At 44.3% G+C, this 18,554-nt stretch overlaps 1 protein-coding gene across 1 annotated transcript in view; it reads right to left on the reverse strand.

Annotated features, from left to right (window-relative positions):
• LOC309401147 (sodium channel protein type 5 subunit alpha-like) overlaps window positions 1-18,554 on the reverse strand; it is a 372,397-nt gene that overhangs the window by 280,016 nt on the left and 73,827 nt on the right. The window contains 2 exon segments of the mRNA XM_081970165.1: window positions 16,654-16,661; window positions 16,664-16,786. Coding sequence (XP_081826291.1) covers window positions 16,654-16,661; window positions 16,664-16,786 — 131 coding nt within the window.

An 18,554-nucleotide genomic window follows, 5' to 3' on the forward strand; every position in this document is an offset into this window, starting at 1 on the left:
AGGATTAACAAGCACATTATTTGAAGCTGATTGCCAAAATCGGTGTCATCTGCTCTTTATGTTGAGTTTAGCTCCAAATATGAAATAACTGTCAAGCGCCAGGGGAATCAGGCGGTTCAGGAAGTTCAAATAGGCATAAAAATTTATTGCAAGCTCTTTACAAGAATCTGACCAACTGGTCGTTAAGAGAAATGAGTGGGAGATAAGAGAGGTCTGGGCTGGACTTAGCTCTCTTGTGGGCACGCAGGTACTCAAGACTTACGATGCGTTGATGTGTTCATCTCCTACAATAACTGCAATTCGGAAATGCATTCTGATTAAGGATACACACAATATTTATTTTAAATAAAAAATTAAACACCATTCTCTCTTTCTTCCTTCCATTCTTCCTACAAGATAACTCTTGGCCATGAAAAGATTAGCCATTCTAATCAACAGCTAAGCAACAACATTAAATCACAAATGCTTACAGAAGTACAGGTAGTCCATGATGTACGACCGCAATTGAACCCAAAATGTCTGTTCCTAAGTGAAACAGTCATTAAATGGGTTTTGACCCATTTTACAATCTTTCTTGAGACAGTTGTGAATTGATTTATTACAGTTGTTACGTTAGTAACACGGCTGTAAATTGAATCTGGCTTCCCCATTGACTTTGTTTGTCAGAAGGTCGCAAAAGTTGGTGACTCTGGGACACTGCAACCATCAGAAATATGTGTCGATTGCCAAGCATCCAAATTTTGATCACGTGTCCGTAAGGATGCTGCAAAGGTTAGAAGTATGAAAAATGATCATAAATCAGTGCCATTATAACTTTCAATGGTCACCAAATGAATGATTGTAAGTCAAGGACTACCAGTATCAACTAGAGTCGTGGTGGTGCAGTGGTTAGAATGCAGTACTGCAGGCTACTTCTGCTGACTGCTGATAGCCAGCAGTTTGACAGTTCAAGTACCACTGGGTCACGGTTGACCTAGCCTTCCATTCTTCCGAGGTGGGTAAAAGGAGGATCCAGATTGTTGGGGGCAATAAGCTGACTCTGTAAACCACTTAGGCCTGTAAAGCACTGTGAAGTGGTATATAAGTCTGCTATTGCTATTGATCTTGTAGATATGGAAGGATTTCAAAAGTGACTGAGTCCAGGCTAATGCTGATGAAGGAACCTTACGTTCCTTTTGACCATCCTGACAAGTTGTTATCCTCCATGAAAGATTATCCTACCTTGCAAGATCATTTGTATCAACATTAACACTCCTAGCAGACGGAAGTTCTTAGGTGGAATCAGAATAACAGAATTGGGAGGGACTTTGGAGATCTTCCAATCCAATGCCCTGTTCAAGCAGGAGACCCTCTACCATTTCAGACAAAAGGTTGCCCAGTCTCTTCTTAAAATCTCCAGCATTTGAGCACCCATAACTTATGGAAGAAAGTCATTCTACTGATTAATTGTTCTCACTGTCGGGAAATTTCTCCTTAGTTGCAAGTTCATTCTCTCTTGATTAGTTTCCACCCATTGTTTCTAGTCCTGCCCTCAGGTGCTTTGGAAAATTGGTGGACCCCTCTCTTCTTTGTGGGAGCCCCTCAAATATTGGAGCACTGCTATCATGTCACCCCATAGTCTTTCTTTTCACTAGACTAGACATACCCATTTCCAGTTAATGTTCATCTTATGTTTTAGCCTCCATCTTGCCATTCAACCTCCTTACCCTACCATCCAAACCAATAGAATTTACTCCATCCACTACCTGACAGCCTTTAAATCTTTTGTGACAAATGTCATAAAATTAAATCACATCTCCATGCAAAGCATAAGCCATTGTATCAGGCCTTCTGACCGGAATGCAAGATCTATATAAAGAAATGCAAAACTGACCTTGGGGGCAGATATCAGAGAATCTGCTTGCATAGTCCAGAGACAGAGAGAAGCTTAAGAAAGATACTTAAAATAACCCAGCCTTGATTTTGCTTGGTGTAACATGGAACAGAGAGGAATCCTGAAAAATTTTTGAGGTCCTTTTATTCAACCTTACTAAACAGCATTTCTGGAATCCTTAATGCCTTCTTCTTGACATATCCTACCTAAAGGGCTGACACCTACCACAATATTGTTAGATTTCCCCACCACAACTAATTCTAAGCAAAAAATTCACACCTCTCTGTTCACTGTTGTGTGCACATCACTTTCTTAAGCCAGTCAGTGTTCTTTCCAATTACCCAGTAAATGGGAGCTAAAATGACACAAGAGTGGTTGTTAAGTGAATCTGGCTTTTTCCATGGCTTGTCGGAAGCCAGCTGGGAAAGTTACAACTGGTGATCACAGGACCCTGGGACAGTGCAACGGTCATAAGTACATGTCAGTTGCCAAGCATCTGAATTTTGATCAAGTGTTCATGGGAATGCTGCAGCAGTCATAAGTGTGAAAACTGGTGATAAGTCACCTTTTTCCGTGCCACTGTAACTTTGAACAGTCATTAAACAAATGGTTGTAAATCGAGGATTACACGTACTCAGTAATTCAATTTCTTTTTATTCTTCATTTGTCAGGATGATCATTCAGGGCCAGGAAAAAACAAAGATAAAACCCCGATTGGTGCATGGTGCCCAGGTGAGCAGCAAAACTTCCACTTAGGGCAGGGGTCTCCAATCTGGGAGCTGAAGTTCACAAAGCCGCCAAGGTTGGAGTCCCTTGCCCGAAGAGTAATGATGAAGACGAGGCACAGCAACCTTTTTCCACTTGGAGAGAGGGGTAGATATCAAGATGCGAGGAGCAAAACAGGAATTATTTTTAAAAGGGAGCGATCTGTCCTGCAGCTGCAAAGGAAGCTTGTCTCACTGGTCTCAAATAGTGTCTCCTGCTTGAGCAGAGAGTTGGACTAGAAAACCTCCAAGGTCCCTTCCAGCTCTATTCAGATTTAAGTGCTACTGAACTGTCTTTGTAACATTTCCCCTGGAGTTGAAGTCTTGAGCCTAAGAGGATTTTATCTTCATTGTTCCGTGATGAAACAGCAGCCTCCACAAGAGGCCGATGGAGCAGAATAATGAGGGCGGTGTTGTGTTGTCATGTTGTAAGTCCCACCCCTTTTATACATGCACACAGATACAAATGGAGTGAAGTTTGCAGCCCAATGGTGTCTCGTTCTGACTAAAGCAGCAGGATCTTCAAGACACATTCCAGTTCATTCATTTTCTTATTAAGCTATGGCACAATAAGCATTGCAAAGGAAGGTTTTCTCAAAGAAAAAAAAGAGTTCAGAAATATATATTTTTACCAGTGGAATTGAGGGAGGGGTCACTGCTGGGGTATCCCCAAAGCCTGATTGGTCCAGAGACTGAGGGAAACTTCTTTTATGCTTCGTCATTCCCTGTTGGTTCCCAGTTTCCCCTCAGTCTTTGCTCCAAACACTGGCTTTGATTCCCTAGAGGAGATATTTATTCAAGATTTCTCAGTTCTGGATTAATTTGGCTAATTGACTTATTTAAATTCAACTAAATTACAAATTGAGCTGCTGCCCTATGAGACTGGGTTCCCGGATTGCCTCATGCTGGGGAAGACTTGTCCGGACTTCTCTACGCTGCCCAGGGCTTGGGAGCTCTGTCTGGTTCGTGGGCCAGCAGGGGTGACAGGCTCTGTCCTTAGAGCTCCGTAGGAGGGCTGCGAAGAATGATCCAGCGTGGCGCGGCCGTCCTTCCATTCGGCAAGCCGTGCCTGAAAAAATAAGCCGCGACAGCTCTAGCAGCTTAGTCAACTGCAGGACCACATCCCGCCTCAGGATGAGCGCCTGCTACAAGTTCTCATGAAGATCATAGCTGCCACGCAGTTCTCGGTGGACGCCACTCTGGATTCCATCAAATATGCACCTGAGCGTTAACTATCTCGGTGACTTCCAGACGGCTACTCTGGCTCCGCAGTTGGCAAATGGACAATAAGTCCAAATGGAACATGGCAGTGGCCCCATATGCTGGCACTGATCTTTTTGGTGAGTGCCTAGACCCAATTCTCATACAGAATAAAGACGAGAAAAAGGTCCTGCCTACCAACGCAAAGAAGCCAGACGCTCGCCCTTCCCACTACCGTAGGCCTTCTTATAAGGCTCCTGAGTCTGATTTCCATCAACGTAGGTTCTCCCCCTGCAGATCTGATAGACAAACCCAGTGACCTTATTCCCAGGACAGGAATAGGTTCCAGGCCCAGTCCAGGTGGCCCTTTCATGGAGGGGGGGCGCCGCCCCTTCCGCAAAGGAAATGACTCCAACCCGAGTCTTCCCATAGGCGGCCGCCTGGAACACTTCGCAGACAGATGGGATTGGATAACATGGACACCTGGGTGAGGTCGACCATCAAGTTCAGCCCATGCCTAGAGTTTCTCTATCTGCCCCTGATGTTCTTCAGGACCTTTTTTCCGTCTCAGGACCCGGGTCACCGCCGCCTCATGTTCCTAGCCATTCAACATTTGCTGGACATTCGGGTGGTTGAGGAGGTTCCGGAGGCCGAATGTGGGTTGGGTCATTACTCCATCCTCTTTGTTGTTCTGAAGGCCTTGGGGGGATGGAGGGTGATCCTGGACCACAAGCAACTCAACCGTTACCTGGTCTACAGGTGGTTCAAAATGTTGTCTCTCAGGTCCATTCTCCAAGGGATCAGGCAAGGAGATTACCTAGCATCAGTGGACTTAACAGAGGCCTATCTCCACATCCCATCGCAGGTACCTGAGATTCTCTCACAAAGGGCTACATTATCAATACCATGCCCCTCCCTTCGGCCTCGCCTCGGCCCCTCGCACCTTCACAAAAGTCCTGGAGGCATTGGCAGCTCACCTACGCTCCAACCCGGTGAGACTCCAATGCTACCCGGGCGACATGCTCCTCCAGGCCCAGACACGCTCACAGGCGCTCCTCGACCTGCAACTTACCATTCAGACTCTACAATCCCTGGGATTTTCCATCAACTTCCCCAAAAGCCATCTATCTCCCACAACCAGAATCCTTCATCTGGGGGTGGTGATAGATTCCCTGATGGGTCTTGTCTGGCTTTCTCCAGAGCACCTCTCCAGCCTTCAGTCCCTAGTGCGTCAAGTACGCGCAAGTCAGTCCGTTTCAATCCTGACCTTAGCACGCCTTCTAGGCAAGATGGTATCCTGTATAGGGATCGTTCCCTGGGCCCGTCTTCATTCCAGGCCACTCCAATGGACTCTCATTCCATACCAACGCAAGCAAATGAGCAACTCCTTAATGACGATTTGTCTCAACCCAGAGATCCGTCTATCCTTGAGATGGTAGCTGTCTCCGGCCTTGCAACGTGGCTCCAAGTTCTGGGAGCCGAACAGAATGACAATTACAACAGATGCAAGCTTCTTTGGTTGGGGGGCTTTGATGGACTCCCAAGTCGTGCAGGGTTGATGGGCAACTTCAGACCTGAGCCACAATATAAATTGGTTAGGAACTGAAGGCAGTCCGCTGGCCCTCTGGCACTTCAAAGACTCGATAGTGGGCCGCCACCTGCTCCTCTTAATGGATAACATGGCAATGAAAGCTCACATGAACCATCAGGGGGGCATGCACTCCAGGAGCCTGTGGCAGGAGGCATTGAAACTCAGCTCCTGGGCAGAGAGACACTTGAAGTCGGTTGTGTTGGAGCACATCTCGGCATTGCCAATCATCAAGCTGACTGGTTGAGCTGCAAAACCATCAACCATGGCGAATGGCAACTCCAGTGCGAACTCTTTCTCAAGATCTGTCTGCATCTCGGCATGCCGCTAGTAGACTTGTCCGCAACACCGACTAACACCCAATTGCCGAGATTCTTCATGTGTTTTCTGGCTTGGAATGTGGAAGGGACAGACGCTCTCAGAAGCAGATGGCCGGCTGGCCTGCTAAATGCCTTTCCTCCCCTCCCTCTCATCCCGGGGGCCCTGAGGAAGATAGTGGTAGAGAGGGCAACCATCATCCTCATTGCACCATAGTGGCCCAGATGGCCTTGATTTGTGGACCAAGTCCAGCTTTCTGTCTCATCTCCATGGAGGATTCCTCAAGAGGAAGTCGCCCTGTGCCAGGGGGTGCTGCTCCACCCAGAGCCCCAGTGGCTCCACTTGACCACCTGGCACTTGAGCAGCGCCTCTTGAGAAATGCTAACTTGTCCTCCCGAGTCATAGCAACCATTGAGGCACTCCAGGCCACCGTCCACCACGTGAATCTACAATTTGACGTGGTCAAGGTTCGCCTAATGGTGTTCCCCTCTGGGTATCTGCCCAACCAAGGCTTCGGTTGCACAGGTCCTAGACTTCTTGCAGAAAGGTCTGGATGGGGGTCTCTCCCATAATACCCTGAGATGTCAGGTGGCTGCTCTGTCATCGGTCCTTGCCAGAGACAAACTTTCCCCCTTTCTCATTTTCCTTTGATAAAGAGGTTTCTAAAGGGTGCAGCCCACATTAGGCCCCGTTGCTCGTTGCATTTCTGAGTTGGGGGTCCTCTCATCCAAGGACGATCTATGTCAGTTTCACCATGATAGAGTGGTCCTGCGCCTGGACCCTACTTTCCTCCCAAAGGTCAATCCCCTTTCAATTGGGCCCAAGAGGTCATCCTTCCCAACTTCTGTCCTGCTCCTTCCCACGAGAGGGAACGTCTTTGGCATCATTTGGATGTCCGCCGCACTCTGTGCATTTATCTCGGGCATACGGCGACCTTTCGCAAGTCTGAGGCCCTCTTCATTTCTTTTCAGCCTGGTTCTCTGGGAGCTAGGGTTTCATCTGCCACTATTGACAGGTGGTTACGCCAAGCAATCTCCACTGCCTTTGACTCCTCAGGCCAGTCTCCTCCTGTGGGGATCACGGCCCACTCCACATGGAGTGCCGCTACTACTGCAGCATGGGCCACAAGGGCCCTGAGGACATTTGTTGGGTGAACGCCTGGTCATCCACGACTCCCTTTATACGACATTACCGAATAGATTCCTTCACATCTGCTGACGTGACCTTTGGGCGCAGAGTTCTTCAGCAGGTAGCAACCACCCCTCCCCCTGGGTCTTAGTCCCTCCCTGGGACTGAGCTTGGGTACGTCCCAGCAGTGACCCCTCCCTCAATTCTACTGGTAAAAGAACATTGGTCCTTACCTGAACGTTCGTTTTAAGTAGAATTGAGGGAGGGGTCCCATCCCTCCCGAGTAAGACTTAGTCAGCTAGTCAGGTGGAGGGTTGGGTGATCTGTGGTCTGTTTGTTTTTTTGGCAGATTCGTACTGTGACTTCGAGGAAACTGGGAACCAACAGGGAATGACGAAGCATACAATAAATTTCCCTCAGTCTCTGGACCAATCAGGCTTTGGAGATATCCCAGCAGTGACCCCTCCCTCAATTCTACTTAAAACGAACGTTCAGGTAAGGGCCAAAGTTCTTTCTCTCACACACACATCTGGCACTCTGCTTCTGTCAATGCAAACTTCTGCTTTTAGCTATAGCATCAGCAATTTCGTTAATCGGGTTTAGCTGAACAACTGAAATGTGGGATCCTCGGTGACCTCCTCAGTTGATAGCAATAAACACTCAGATGAGCAGAGATTGATACCAAGATCAGTACTAAACCAACCATTAAAAAGTAAACAATACTCCAATCAAGGAACTATCAACTCAGACAAACAAGCTAACAGTAAACCAGAACCTAACGAAGGAACCAACTCCCTCCAACACTGACAAGGCAAGCCACTGCATATAAAGAGAGCAAAGCCTTCTAGCACTGCTGATGTTACCTGATTGGGTAACAAAACATCTGCAAGAAAACCATCAAACTCAGGGAGCACTGACACTTCACAATTCTCCTCCTCCTCTTCCTCCTCCACCCCCTCCATTCTGCAGACCCTTTCTTCTAGCACTGATGATGTTACCTAGATGCTGCAAGAATCCTAATTATGGGGGGGAAATTACACGTCACTTTTTTCCAGTGCTGTTGTAACTTTGAACAGTCAGTAAATGAATGGTTGTAAGCTGAAGACTACCAGTGTATTGACTGTTGTGAACTAGTTGGCAGATATTTTGTTGAATAGGGCTTCCTTCTTTTCTGCATTAAAGGGAAATAATCCCCTATCATCACACAGGGTCTGCAGGGGGTGACAAGGGACAGGCCAGTGGCGTAGCGTGGGGGGTGCAGGGGGGGCCGGCCGCACCGGGCGCAACATCTGGGGGGGCGCCCTGACTCGCCCTGCGCCGCCCTTTGCCGGACTGTGGCCGTCTCTTTCCTCCCGAGGAGGAGCTCGAAGGGCAGCAGGAAAAGGCTCGACTGAAGGGAAGCAGGTGCCGCGGGGGTGGGAGGTGCACCGGGGGCTTCGGGAAGGCGCCGCCTTCCCGGGGCACTCCAGGCGGAGCCGAAGGAGAGCGGCGCTGCGCTGCGCTCCGTCTGCCCGCCGCTGCAACGCCACCGCGTCCTCCCGCTCCGCCTGGAGCGCCCCGGGAAGCCGGCACCTTCCCGAAGCCCCCAGTGCGCCTCCCACCCCCGCGGCACCTGCTTCCCTTCAGTCGAGCCTTTTCCCGCTGCCCTTCGAGCTCCTCCTCGAGAGGAAGGCAGGAGGCCAGCATGGAGAGCCTCACTTGACTGATGCCGACCCAGGGGCAGCTGCAGTTGGGCCGCCCTCGCTTTAGGGGGCGCAAATTACTTGCCTTGCCCCGGGTGCTGACAACCCACGCTACGCCACTGGGACAGGCTGTGCACCACGATATCACTGGGACAAACCACATAGATTGCCTTGGATGTTGTGACATGACTGAGGCAAAGGGCATAATGGCATCCCTGACATTAGGGCAGGAGTGTCCAAATTTGGGAACGTTAAGACTTGTGGACTTCAACTCCCAGAATTCCCCAGCCAGCCATGCTGGCTGGGGAATTCTGGGAGTTGAAGTCCAGAAGTCTTAAAGTTCCCAAGTTTGGACACCCCTGCATTAGGGCTTCATCAGGTGCACCCCACTGTTTTTGCAATCATGACTTGTAACACCTGGGTCCCCAACCCCCTGTCTATGGACCGGCACTGGGCCATGGCATGCCGGACACTGGGCTGCGCAAACAAGGGATACAGGTAGCAAATAAAACCATGCCCCCACAGGTTTGCGGGGAAAAACCTCTTTCATGCTCCTGGGGCCCCAAAGGTTTGGGAGCACTGTTGTAACAGATACCTGCACTAAGTCCTGTTCATGAGCCAAGAACTGTCAAGAAATACAGGTGGTCCGCAACTTACAAGAGTTCATTTAGTGACTGTTCAAAGTTACAACAGGACTGAAAACAGTGACTTATGATTGTTTTCACTTTTATAACCACTGCAGTGTCCACATTGTCACATGATCAAAATTCAGACACTTGGCAACCGGTTCATATTTAACAGATTAACAGAGTTGGAAGGGACCTTATAGATCATCTAGTCCAACCCCCCACCCACCCACCCACCCGCTCAAGTAGGAGACCCTACACCATTTCTGACAAATGGCAATCCAGTCTCTTCTTAAAGGTCTCAAGTGATGAAGCCACCACAACCTTTGAAGACAAGTTGTGTTGCATTGGTTGATTGTTCTCACTGTCAGAAAGTTCCTCCTTATTTCTAGGTTGAATCTCTCTTTGGTCAGTTTCCATCCATCATTCCTTGTCTGGCCTTCAGGTGATTTGGAAAATAGCTTGACCCCTTCCTCCTCTCTGGGGCAGCTCCTCAAATATTGGAAGATGCTATCCTGTCTCCCTTGGTCCTTCTCTTCACTAGACTACCCATGCCCAGTTCCTGCAACCAGTCTTCGTATGTTTTACTCTCCAGTCCCCTAATCATCCTGGTTGCTCTTCTCTGCACTTTTTCTAGAGTCTCAACATCTTTTTTATAGTGTGGTGACCAAAACTGTATGGCATATTCTAGTGTGGTCTTACTGGGGCTTTATAGAGAGGTATTAGGACCTCACTTGTTCTTGATTGTATCTCTCTGTTAATGCAACTTAGGGATTGCATTGGCTTTTTTGGCTGCAGCTGCACACGGCTGGCTCATATTTAGCTGGTTGTCCACTAAGACTCCAAGAGCCCTCTCACAGTCACTGCTATTAAGCCTGGTTTCTCCCAGTTTATATTTGTACTCTTGATTTTTCTTACCTAAGTGTAGGACTTTACTTTTCTCTACATTGAATTTCAATTTTATTAGATAGGCCCCAGTGTTCAAGTCTGTCAAGATCCATATTTATGACAGTTGCAAGGTTCTGAGGTCACGTGATCCCCTTTTGTGACCTTATAAGTAAAATCAATCGGGAAGCCATATTCCCTTAATAACTTGGCAACTGCAATGATTCACTGAACAACTGTGGCAAGAAAAGTCGTAAAATGGGACAAATTCACTTAACAAATACATTGCTTACACCAGAAATGTTGGGCTTAATTATGGTCATATGTAGAGGACTAACTATAGTTCCTGAATAAAGATATTGGTATTGGAGGAGATAAAATTCTCCACCATTCCTAGGAGATCATGAGTTCAAGTCCTGCTTTAGTCATGAAAGCCACCTGGGTGACTTTAGGCCAATCACCAAGAGACTGCGAGTTCTAGTCCCATTTTAGGCATGAGTCAATCCCTCTCTCTCTCTCTCAGCACAACTAACCTCACAAGGTTGTTATTGTAGGGAGAATAAGAAGAGGAAGATACATTGCATATGTTCGCTGCCTTGGGTTATTTGTAAAAATAACAAAGAATAGATACAACTAAATAAATGAAACAAAATTAAAAATTAAAATGGATGCATTCACTGCCACTATTGCTTCTCACAACCGAGGTGTTAATTTTTTATTGTTTTTCAGGCAAACAATTTAGATTTGATAGGCCCCAAGAGAGTCTTGAGGGGTATTCAGACATCCTAGGACCGTGATAGTGAACCTATGGCATATGTGCCACAGGTGCCATGTGGAGCCATATTCACCGGCATGGCAGCCCTCGGCAACCCTCATCTCCTGCAGACATGCGTGTGCTGGCCAGCTGATTTTCGGACTTCCAGGGGGCTGGGGGAAGCCATTTTCACCCTGCCTAGGCTGCAGGAAAGCCTCTGGAGCCTGGGGAGGGTAAAAATCCCCCCGTGCGTGGGTCGCTTGTGCATGCACAATGGGGGGTCGCTCACGCGTGTGCAGGTGGGTGGACACGCACACGCAATAGCATCCATGCACACAGTTTTGGCATACCTTTAGAAAAAGATTAGCCATCACGGTCCTAGGATCACACTTTAAGAATCACTGAAATATAGAAACATGAGTTCACAGAAAACTTTCACTAAGCCAATGGTACAATGCTTAAAATGTTAAGGGTACCAAGGTTTGTTTCCATATATTTTCAGATCCAGCCCCCACCCCAGCCAATTCAAAAGAAGATGGAAATATTTCTACTCTAAGGAAATCCTGGTGCAAGTAGCCCTTGACTTACAACTACAACTGAGCCCAACATTTCTTTTGCTAAGTGAGATACTTAAGTGAATTTTGCCCCATCCTATGACCTTTCTTGCCACAATTAAGTGAACCACTACAGTTGTTAAGTTAGTAACCAGGTTGTTAAGTGAATCTGCCTTCCCCACTGACTTTGCTTGTCAAAAGATCACAAAAGGTGATCACATGACCCTGGGACACTGCAACCGTCATAAATGTCAGTCAGTTGACAAGTGTCTGAATTTTTATCATTTGGACATGGGGATGCTGCAATGGTTTTACACGTGAAAAACGTCATAAGTCATAAGTTTTTTCAGTGTTGTAACTTTGAGCAGTGACTAAATCAACTGTTGTAAGTTTAGAACTACCTGAATGCAGAAAAGCATTTGCAATCACCAAAAAGCTATTTACAGTAAGTATAACATGCTATTATTATGTGCCAAGTTGCATCCAGTTTTTATTTTTATTTTTAGTAAAGCACCTTTATAGACTTTACATTAGTGAAGGTATGTTGAAGTATTTGAGCATCACTGCTTGGTGATATAACAAGGGCCAGAAAAATTGCTGAATCGAGTCATATTATTGTCTCCATTAGTCATGAACCACTGTGAATTGTGTACTGTCATCAATGTGCACACAAGTAAATCTGCTTCATCTTGATAAGATTAATATAGCCAATAATACAAGTAGGACTAAAATGCCTGCGATTAACAAAATAAATTATCCTTCCTGGTTTTAAAAGGCGAGAAATCACACAACCTGGCTTGATTTTCAATTTAAATTGTTTTTAAATTCAAGTATCATAGAAGAGATTTTGACTTGTCACTGATTTAATGAGGGCACACCACCGGGGTCCCCTCACAAGCTGATCCAATGTTTCTTAAAATATGAGGCAGACTTATTAAATGCACATTTATCCTGCATGAGCTCTGTCTCTTGATCCAGTATCAAGGGGACTAGAAGCATAACACGTGCTTTGCTGAGTCATGGGGGACATGCATTTTAATAAATCTGTTTCAACCAATTTGTAAAGTACACACTTGCTTGAATGAAGCCATCAAATCTCAGCTCTTGCCTGCAGCTCTGTGCATTAGATATTGCAGGCTGCAACATAGGTTAGAGATTTAAGCTTTCTGTCCTGGTATCTATACAGTACAACCTTGGCGCTGTTCGTGTTTTTAAGCCAGACAGAAGAACTGTATCTGACTGTTGGTATAAATCCACCCACACATTCCTCCAGGATGTAGGGAGTGAAATCCCTTCCTGGAAACCCAAGGGAAGAATGACATTTGCTTGGCCTTACATTCTTAAAGACTCATTGTATTGACAGCATCCACAGAGCAAAAAGCAACAGCCTGCGAGAACAGTGAAAAAGTGTCACAAGGTGTACTTGTCTTGTAGCCAAGAAATATACTTGGGAGAAAGAAACCTCAGCTCAGCTAGACAAACCCTCCTCTCAAAAGTCTCTGCCTCTTTGCTTACAATACAACTGTTACCTACCATGCCTTAGGTTGATAGTGGGATGGCTAAATTATTCTGGACTCCCTTTGCATCTAATATTTACATCTGAATGTTATGCTGACACGAAGCTGCAGGGGGAAATGACTAACATTAACATATAATAATTCTTGTGCATAATGCCAAGTACGTTGCATTTCTATGCATAAATTAAAACTCAATTCCTTTTTCTATTACAATATGAAATTCTTCTAGAATTGTTTTTCCCCCCCGTTTGTCAGGCGATCCTACAGCCCTTGGATTTAATGGTACCTCCCACAGTCACCCCTAATATCATAGAAGAGAATATTTGTAGCTCAGGGATGGATTGTGGGATCCTCGGTGCTCTCAAAGCTTGTTTCCTTGCAGATGTTTCAGGGGTGAAATCCAGCAGGTTCTGACAGGTTCTGGAGAACCGATAGTGGAAATTTTGAGTAGTTCAGAGAATTGGCATATGCCACCTCTGGCTGGCCCCAGAGTGGGGTGGAAATGGAGATTTTGCAGTATCCTTCCCCTGTCATGCCCACCAAGCCACACCATGCCCACCAAGCCATGCCCACAGAACTAGTAGTAAAAAATATTGAACTTCACCACTGAGATGTTTCAGTACCTAACTACTATAACTGCTGATCTAGGTGCACTGATGATGTTACCTAGTTCGGTAATAAAAAGTCTGCAAGAAAACAACTAAGCTCAGAGATACGCTGACAGATTCAACCCGATTCACTTTTGGGATTCTCTAAGATCACTTACTATTTGCTATCCCAAAAGTGGAGTAATTCTTATTCATATTAAACACACAAAAGGGAAACATATCCAGTTTGATGCTCTTGTTTTCAAAACCGATAAAGGATAAGGTATCTTAATATCCCTTTGTCTAATCCAGGGCTGTCAAACTCCTGGCCCATGGGCTGGATATATCACAAGCTGGCCACGCCCACCCCAGTTTAGTGAACCGGGGGGGGGGGGGAAATCCCGATACGTCACGTGACGCTGCCGGGACGACGTGAGTTTGACACCCCTGGTCTAATCCTCAGCTACAAGACAATATCTCCAACCTTCTCTCCAAGAACTGCAGAGCTCACCTCTGCTTTGAAAAATTGGAATTTTCTGCAGAATATGTGAAATGATAACCTTATCCTTTTTACCCTTACATTATTGTGCAGTACAGATAGTCCTCGACTTACAACCACAATTGAGCCCAAAATTTACGTCGCTAACAAGGCAGTTAAGTGAATTTTGTTTCATTTTATGAGGCCTTTCTTGCCACGGTTGGTAAGTGAACCACTGCAGTTGTTAAATGAGCAATACAGTTTTTAAATGAATTGGCTTCCCCACTGACTTTGCTTGTCAAAAGTTTACAAAGGCTGATCATGTGACCACAGGACACTGCAACCGTCATAAATACATGCCAGTTGCAAACTGTCTGTGATCATATGACCACCGGGAGGCGGCAACAGTCATAAGTGTGAAAAAACGGTCATGTCACTTTTTTCAGTGCCATTGTTACTTTGAATGGTCTCTAAATGATCTGTTGTAAGTCAAGGACTACCTGTATGCATGTTTTGATGTAACTCTAGAATAGACCCACCCCTAAAAAAAACCGATAGGTTGAATATCCTTAGTGGAAAAGTGAAATTATCATTTGAATCTTTATCAGCTTCCCCAAATTCAGAAAATAGGACAAAATTTTATCGGTGTCTCTATGCCTTACACACACACACACACACACACACACACACACAGCTATTATGCAAACCCTCATGAACACAAAATGTTGTGTACCCTTACTATTCCAATGTTGCCTTTTTCCCCACCAGCTAGCCAATGTAATTGTTCCTTGCAATTAATATTAGAACTGTTTCACTGTGCTTTTACAGCCCTCTCTAGGCATTTTACAGAGTCAGCATCTTTCTCCCAACAACCTGGGTCCTCATTTTACCCACCTCAGAAAGATAGGAGGCTGAATCCATCAGGATTGAACTCCTGGCAGTGAGCAGAGTTGCATTGTAACCACTGCACCACCGGGATTCCAATACAGGTACTCCTTGACTTAAAACAATTCATTTAGTGACCATTCAAAGTTACAATGGCACAGAAAAAAAGTGACTTAGGCCTGTTTCTCACACCACTGCAGCGTCTCCATGGCCATGTGAGAAACTTGGCCAATGGCTCATATTTATGACGGTTGCAGTATCCCGGGGTCATGTGATCAACTTTTGCCTGACAATCTGGAAGCCAGATTCACTTAACAGCTGTGGCAAGAAAGGTCGTAGAACAGAGGAAATTCACACAAATGTTTCGCTTAGCAACTGTTGGGCTCAATTATGGCCATAGGTCGAGGACTATTTGTATTTGGATTTAATGATAGTTTGTTCAGAACCACTGATGTCAACCCTGGTTTAACTTCAATTATATTAACCTTGGTCACCGGATGCATACAACTATACCTACCCATAAGCTAGCCTTAAGACTGGGTAAACTAGCATATTAGGCTAAAAATATGGTTCAGTGCAAGGTATGCAATCTGAAGAACATTATGAAGAACAAAAATTCTCCTATGGTACTACCCAGCATCACTTTCAAATATCTGCAAGATACCACAAACTATTCCCACTAATAAGTTGCATTCCCACAGCTACAGAATGAAATCTGGACAGGTATTTTTTTTTCTGTTCCACAATCACAGGATATAAAAAAAGGGGGAGGTAGCAGCAAAATGCATAATTCTGCCCATCAAAGAAATTTCATTAGCGTCCATAATACAATATAGCTAACAGTTTCATCAGCGCATAATTGAAATACATTCTCTTTGTGTCACTTTATCAGGAAAAACTGTACCTCCTGTAGTTATGGGGGTCGATCTGTTTTTAAAAGTACAGGTCACTCATTGAAAAAGCAAAAATAAAATACACACTTACCCATTTATTATCTTCACCCAAGACAAATAAATAGACAAGGTTTAAAGAGGCTTCGTGTGCATTCTTTAAAAATTATTCGTGCTTCAAAAATTAAAAATTAACATATATGCATAAATCCAGTGCATAATAAGATAGTTGAAATAGATTACCCTCCCCCCTATTTAAGCATTCTTTTAAATTAAAAGCACAATTTCATCTATTTCTTAACCCTTTAAAAGTCTGAAGAGTTAATAATAAAAAATTAAATGTACTTGCAGGAGCTGAACAATCAGACTTGGTTTTTTTTAAAGCACATCCCTATAGCTACCACCTTGGGTGCACAATATTTGATGGTCAAAAGTGATCCCTTCCCATGATAAGCACAACAAAACAGATTATGCAAAATAAAAGGAAATCTGCAAAGAGGTTTTATGCAAAATAAAGGGGAAAATATTCAAAGGGTTCAATTTGCATTATCTATGCAAGTTTTAAAAAATTCAGCTCTCCTGGTTTATAAAACTGAGAGATTTTGTTTCATTTTTGCTGGGTAATATACTTCCTTTCCCCCCATACAGGTCTTTAATGTCTAACAGTCAGCATCTATGAATACATTCAGAGGAAGAGCAGAAGGAAGCAATATGGTGTCTTCCAGATGTTTTGGATTACAGTTTCTATAATCCCTGATCTGCGACTGAGGCTGTGAAAGTTAAAATAAAAAATATTGGAGCTATATTTCAAAATATTTGGACGACACCTTCAGGCCCAGCTCTAAATGAATAAGAGTAACCCAACTCAATGAAGTTCATATGACTTGTTACTGTTCAATGACTATATTGGTCAGGAAAAAATACAGGTAAAAGGATATGAATGTACCAGAATTTTAATTGCTATTCTTCTGATTAGATGAAAAGGAGTAAGAATGTACAAGGCAGGAGTGGCACTAAATCGAAAGATCGTCTTCCCTTTGTTCAGTACTATAAATGTCTGGAAAACAAAGGAGAAGATAAACAAATATTAGGGTCTGCATTAAAATCTCACATTATGTAAGCAACAGTTATTTCCAAGGCTGTGCATGATTCAGAAATTATTCAGTACTTCAAATCTCCCACAAACCTGTTCATTAAAGGAGTCAGACTGTTTTTAGGCTTCTAGTTGGATTAGCCTTAAAAAAAAGTCACTCATTAAAGTTATTAAAACTCTTAAAGAAGCCACAACTTTTACTCAGAGTGCAGGGAGTTAACACATTCAGTTAGAGAGGAGTTTAACTTACTGCACATCGTGCTACTTGTAAAAACAAGCACCATTTTCCAGTCAATATTACAGTTCATATTGTTCTTTTTGAAAGAGGAGTGATGTCCAGATATCAGGATGAACATTTATAACAAAAGTACAATTGAATGTTTTATTAGCAAAATGCATGAGCAGAGGCATAGCTGCTATTATTCTGACTGTCCTACATAGAGAATTGTTGCATATATAAAAATAAAATATATAAATTTATATTCGAAATAGAGATAGAAAAAAGAAAGAGAGAAAGATAAAGAGAGATAAAGAGAGAGGGAGAGAAAGAGACAGAGGGGGAGAGAAAGAGAGATAGAAAGAGACATAGTGACAGAGAGAAAGAGAAAGATGAAGAGAGAGATAAAGAGAGGCAGAGATAATGAGAGAGAAAGTGAGCAAGAGTGATAGAGGGGGGAGAGCGGGAGAGGGAGAAAGAGACAAATAGAGAAACAGAAAGAGATAAAGAGAGATAAAGAGAGACAGAGATAATAAAGAGGGAGAGTGAACAAGAGGGGGGGAGAAAAAGAGATAGAGAAAGAGAAAGAGAGAGATAGAGAAAGAGATAGATAATAAAGAGAGAGAGATAAAGTGGGCAAGAAAGAGGGGGGAGAGGGAGAGACGGGAAGAGAGAGCTAGAAAGAGACAGAGAGGGGGAGAGAGAGAGAGAGAGAGATAATAAAGAGAAAATTAGCAAGAGAGAGAAAGTGAGGGACATAGAAAGAGAGAGAGACGGGTAGAGAGAGGAAGAGAGACAGATATACTAGAGAGAGAAAGTGAGCAAGAGAGATAAAGGGAGGGAGAGGGGTGGAGAGGGAGAGAGAGAGAGAGAGAGAGAGAGAGAGAGAGAGAGAGAGAGGGAGAGACTGGAATAATAAAGAGAGAAAGTGAGCAAGAGAGAGAAAGAAAGAGAGAGAGAATAGCAGATAGGGTAAGGCTCAGTTCCTTTTTTCAATTACTTTTCATCACAGCCGTCTAGATGCTCCTTATCACTTCCAAAGCAAGAAGAAAGATTTCCTGGACCATAACTTTTATGTATCTTTTAAAAAATCAATAGACCTTTCAGATCATATCCCATTGAAACAGTTTAATGTTTGTTTTTTCAGTGTTTTAACATAAAAGTAAAGTTGCAAACGTTTTTTTGGCTAGGTCCAGCTGTGCCTTTAAAAGGCGAGTAGATAGCAAAGACCCAACAAGAATAGACATCACTAAATTTATATGGCTGGAGAAAACACATGATCTACTGAAATGTAATCAAATCTACCCAAGTAAAGTGGTCTTCCAAAGAGAAACTTTTCTGCATTTTGCTCTATAATTCAATAAAGCTTGCAGCATTCATTATCCCACCAAAAACATTTCTTGTATAGAAACTGCTTTTATAGATTTATTGCTGGCCAGCAATGAGAATTGATCAACTTCTAGGAATCTCTCTAGCTTTGTTCAGCTATTCTTGCTACTGCTATCACATAACATA

Source organism: Natrix helvetica (assembly GCF_964273705.1).
Source record: "Natrix helvetica genome assembly, chromosome: Z".
NCBI lineage: Eukaryota > Metazoa > Chordata > Lepidosauria > Squamata > Natricidae > Natrix > Natrix helvetica.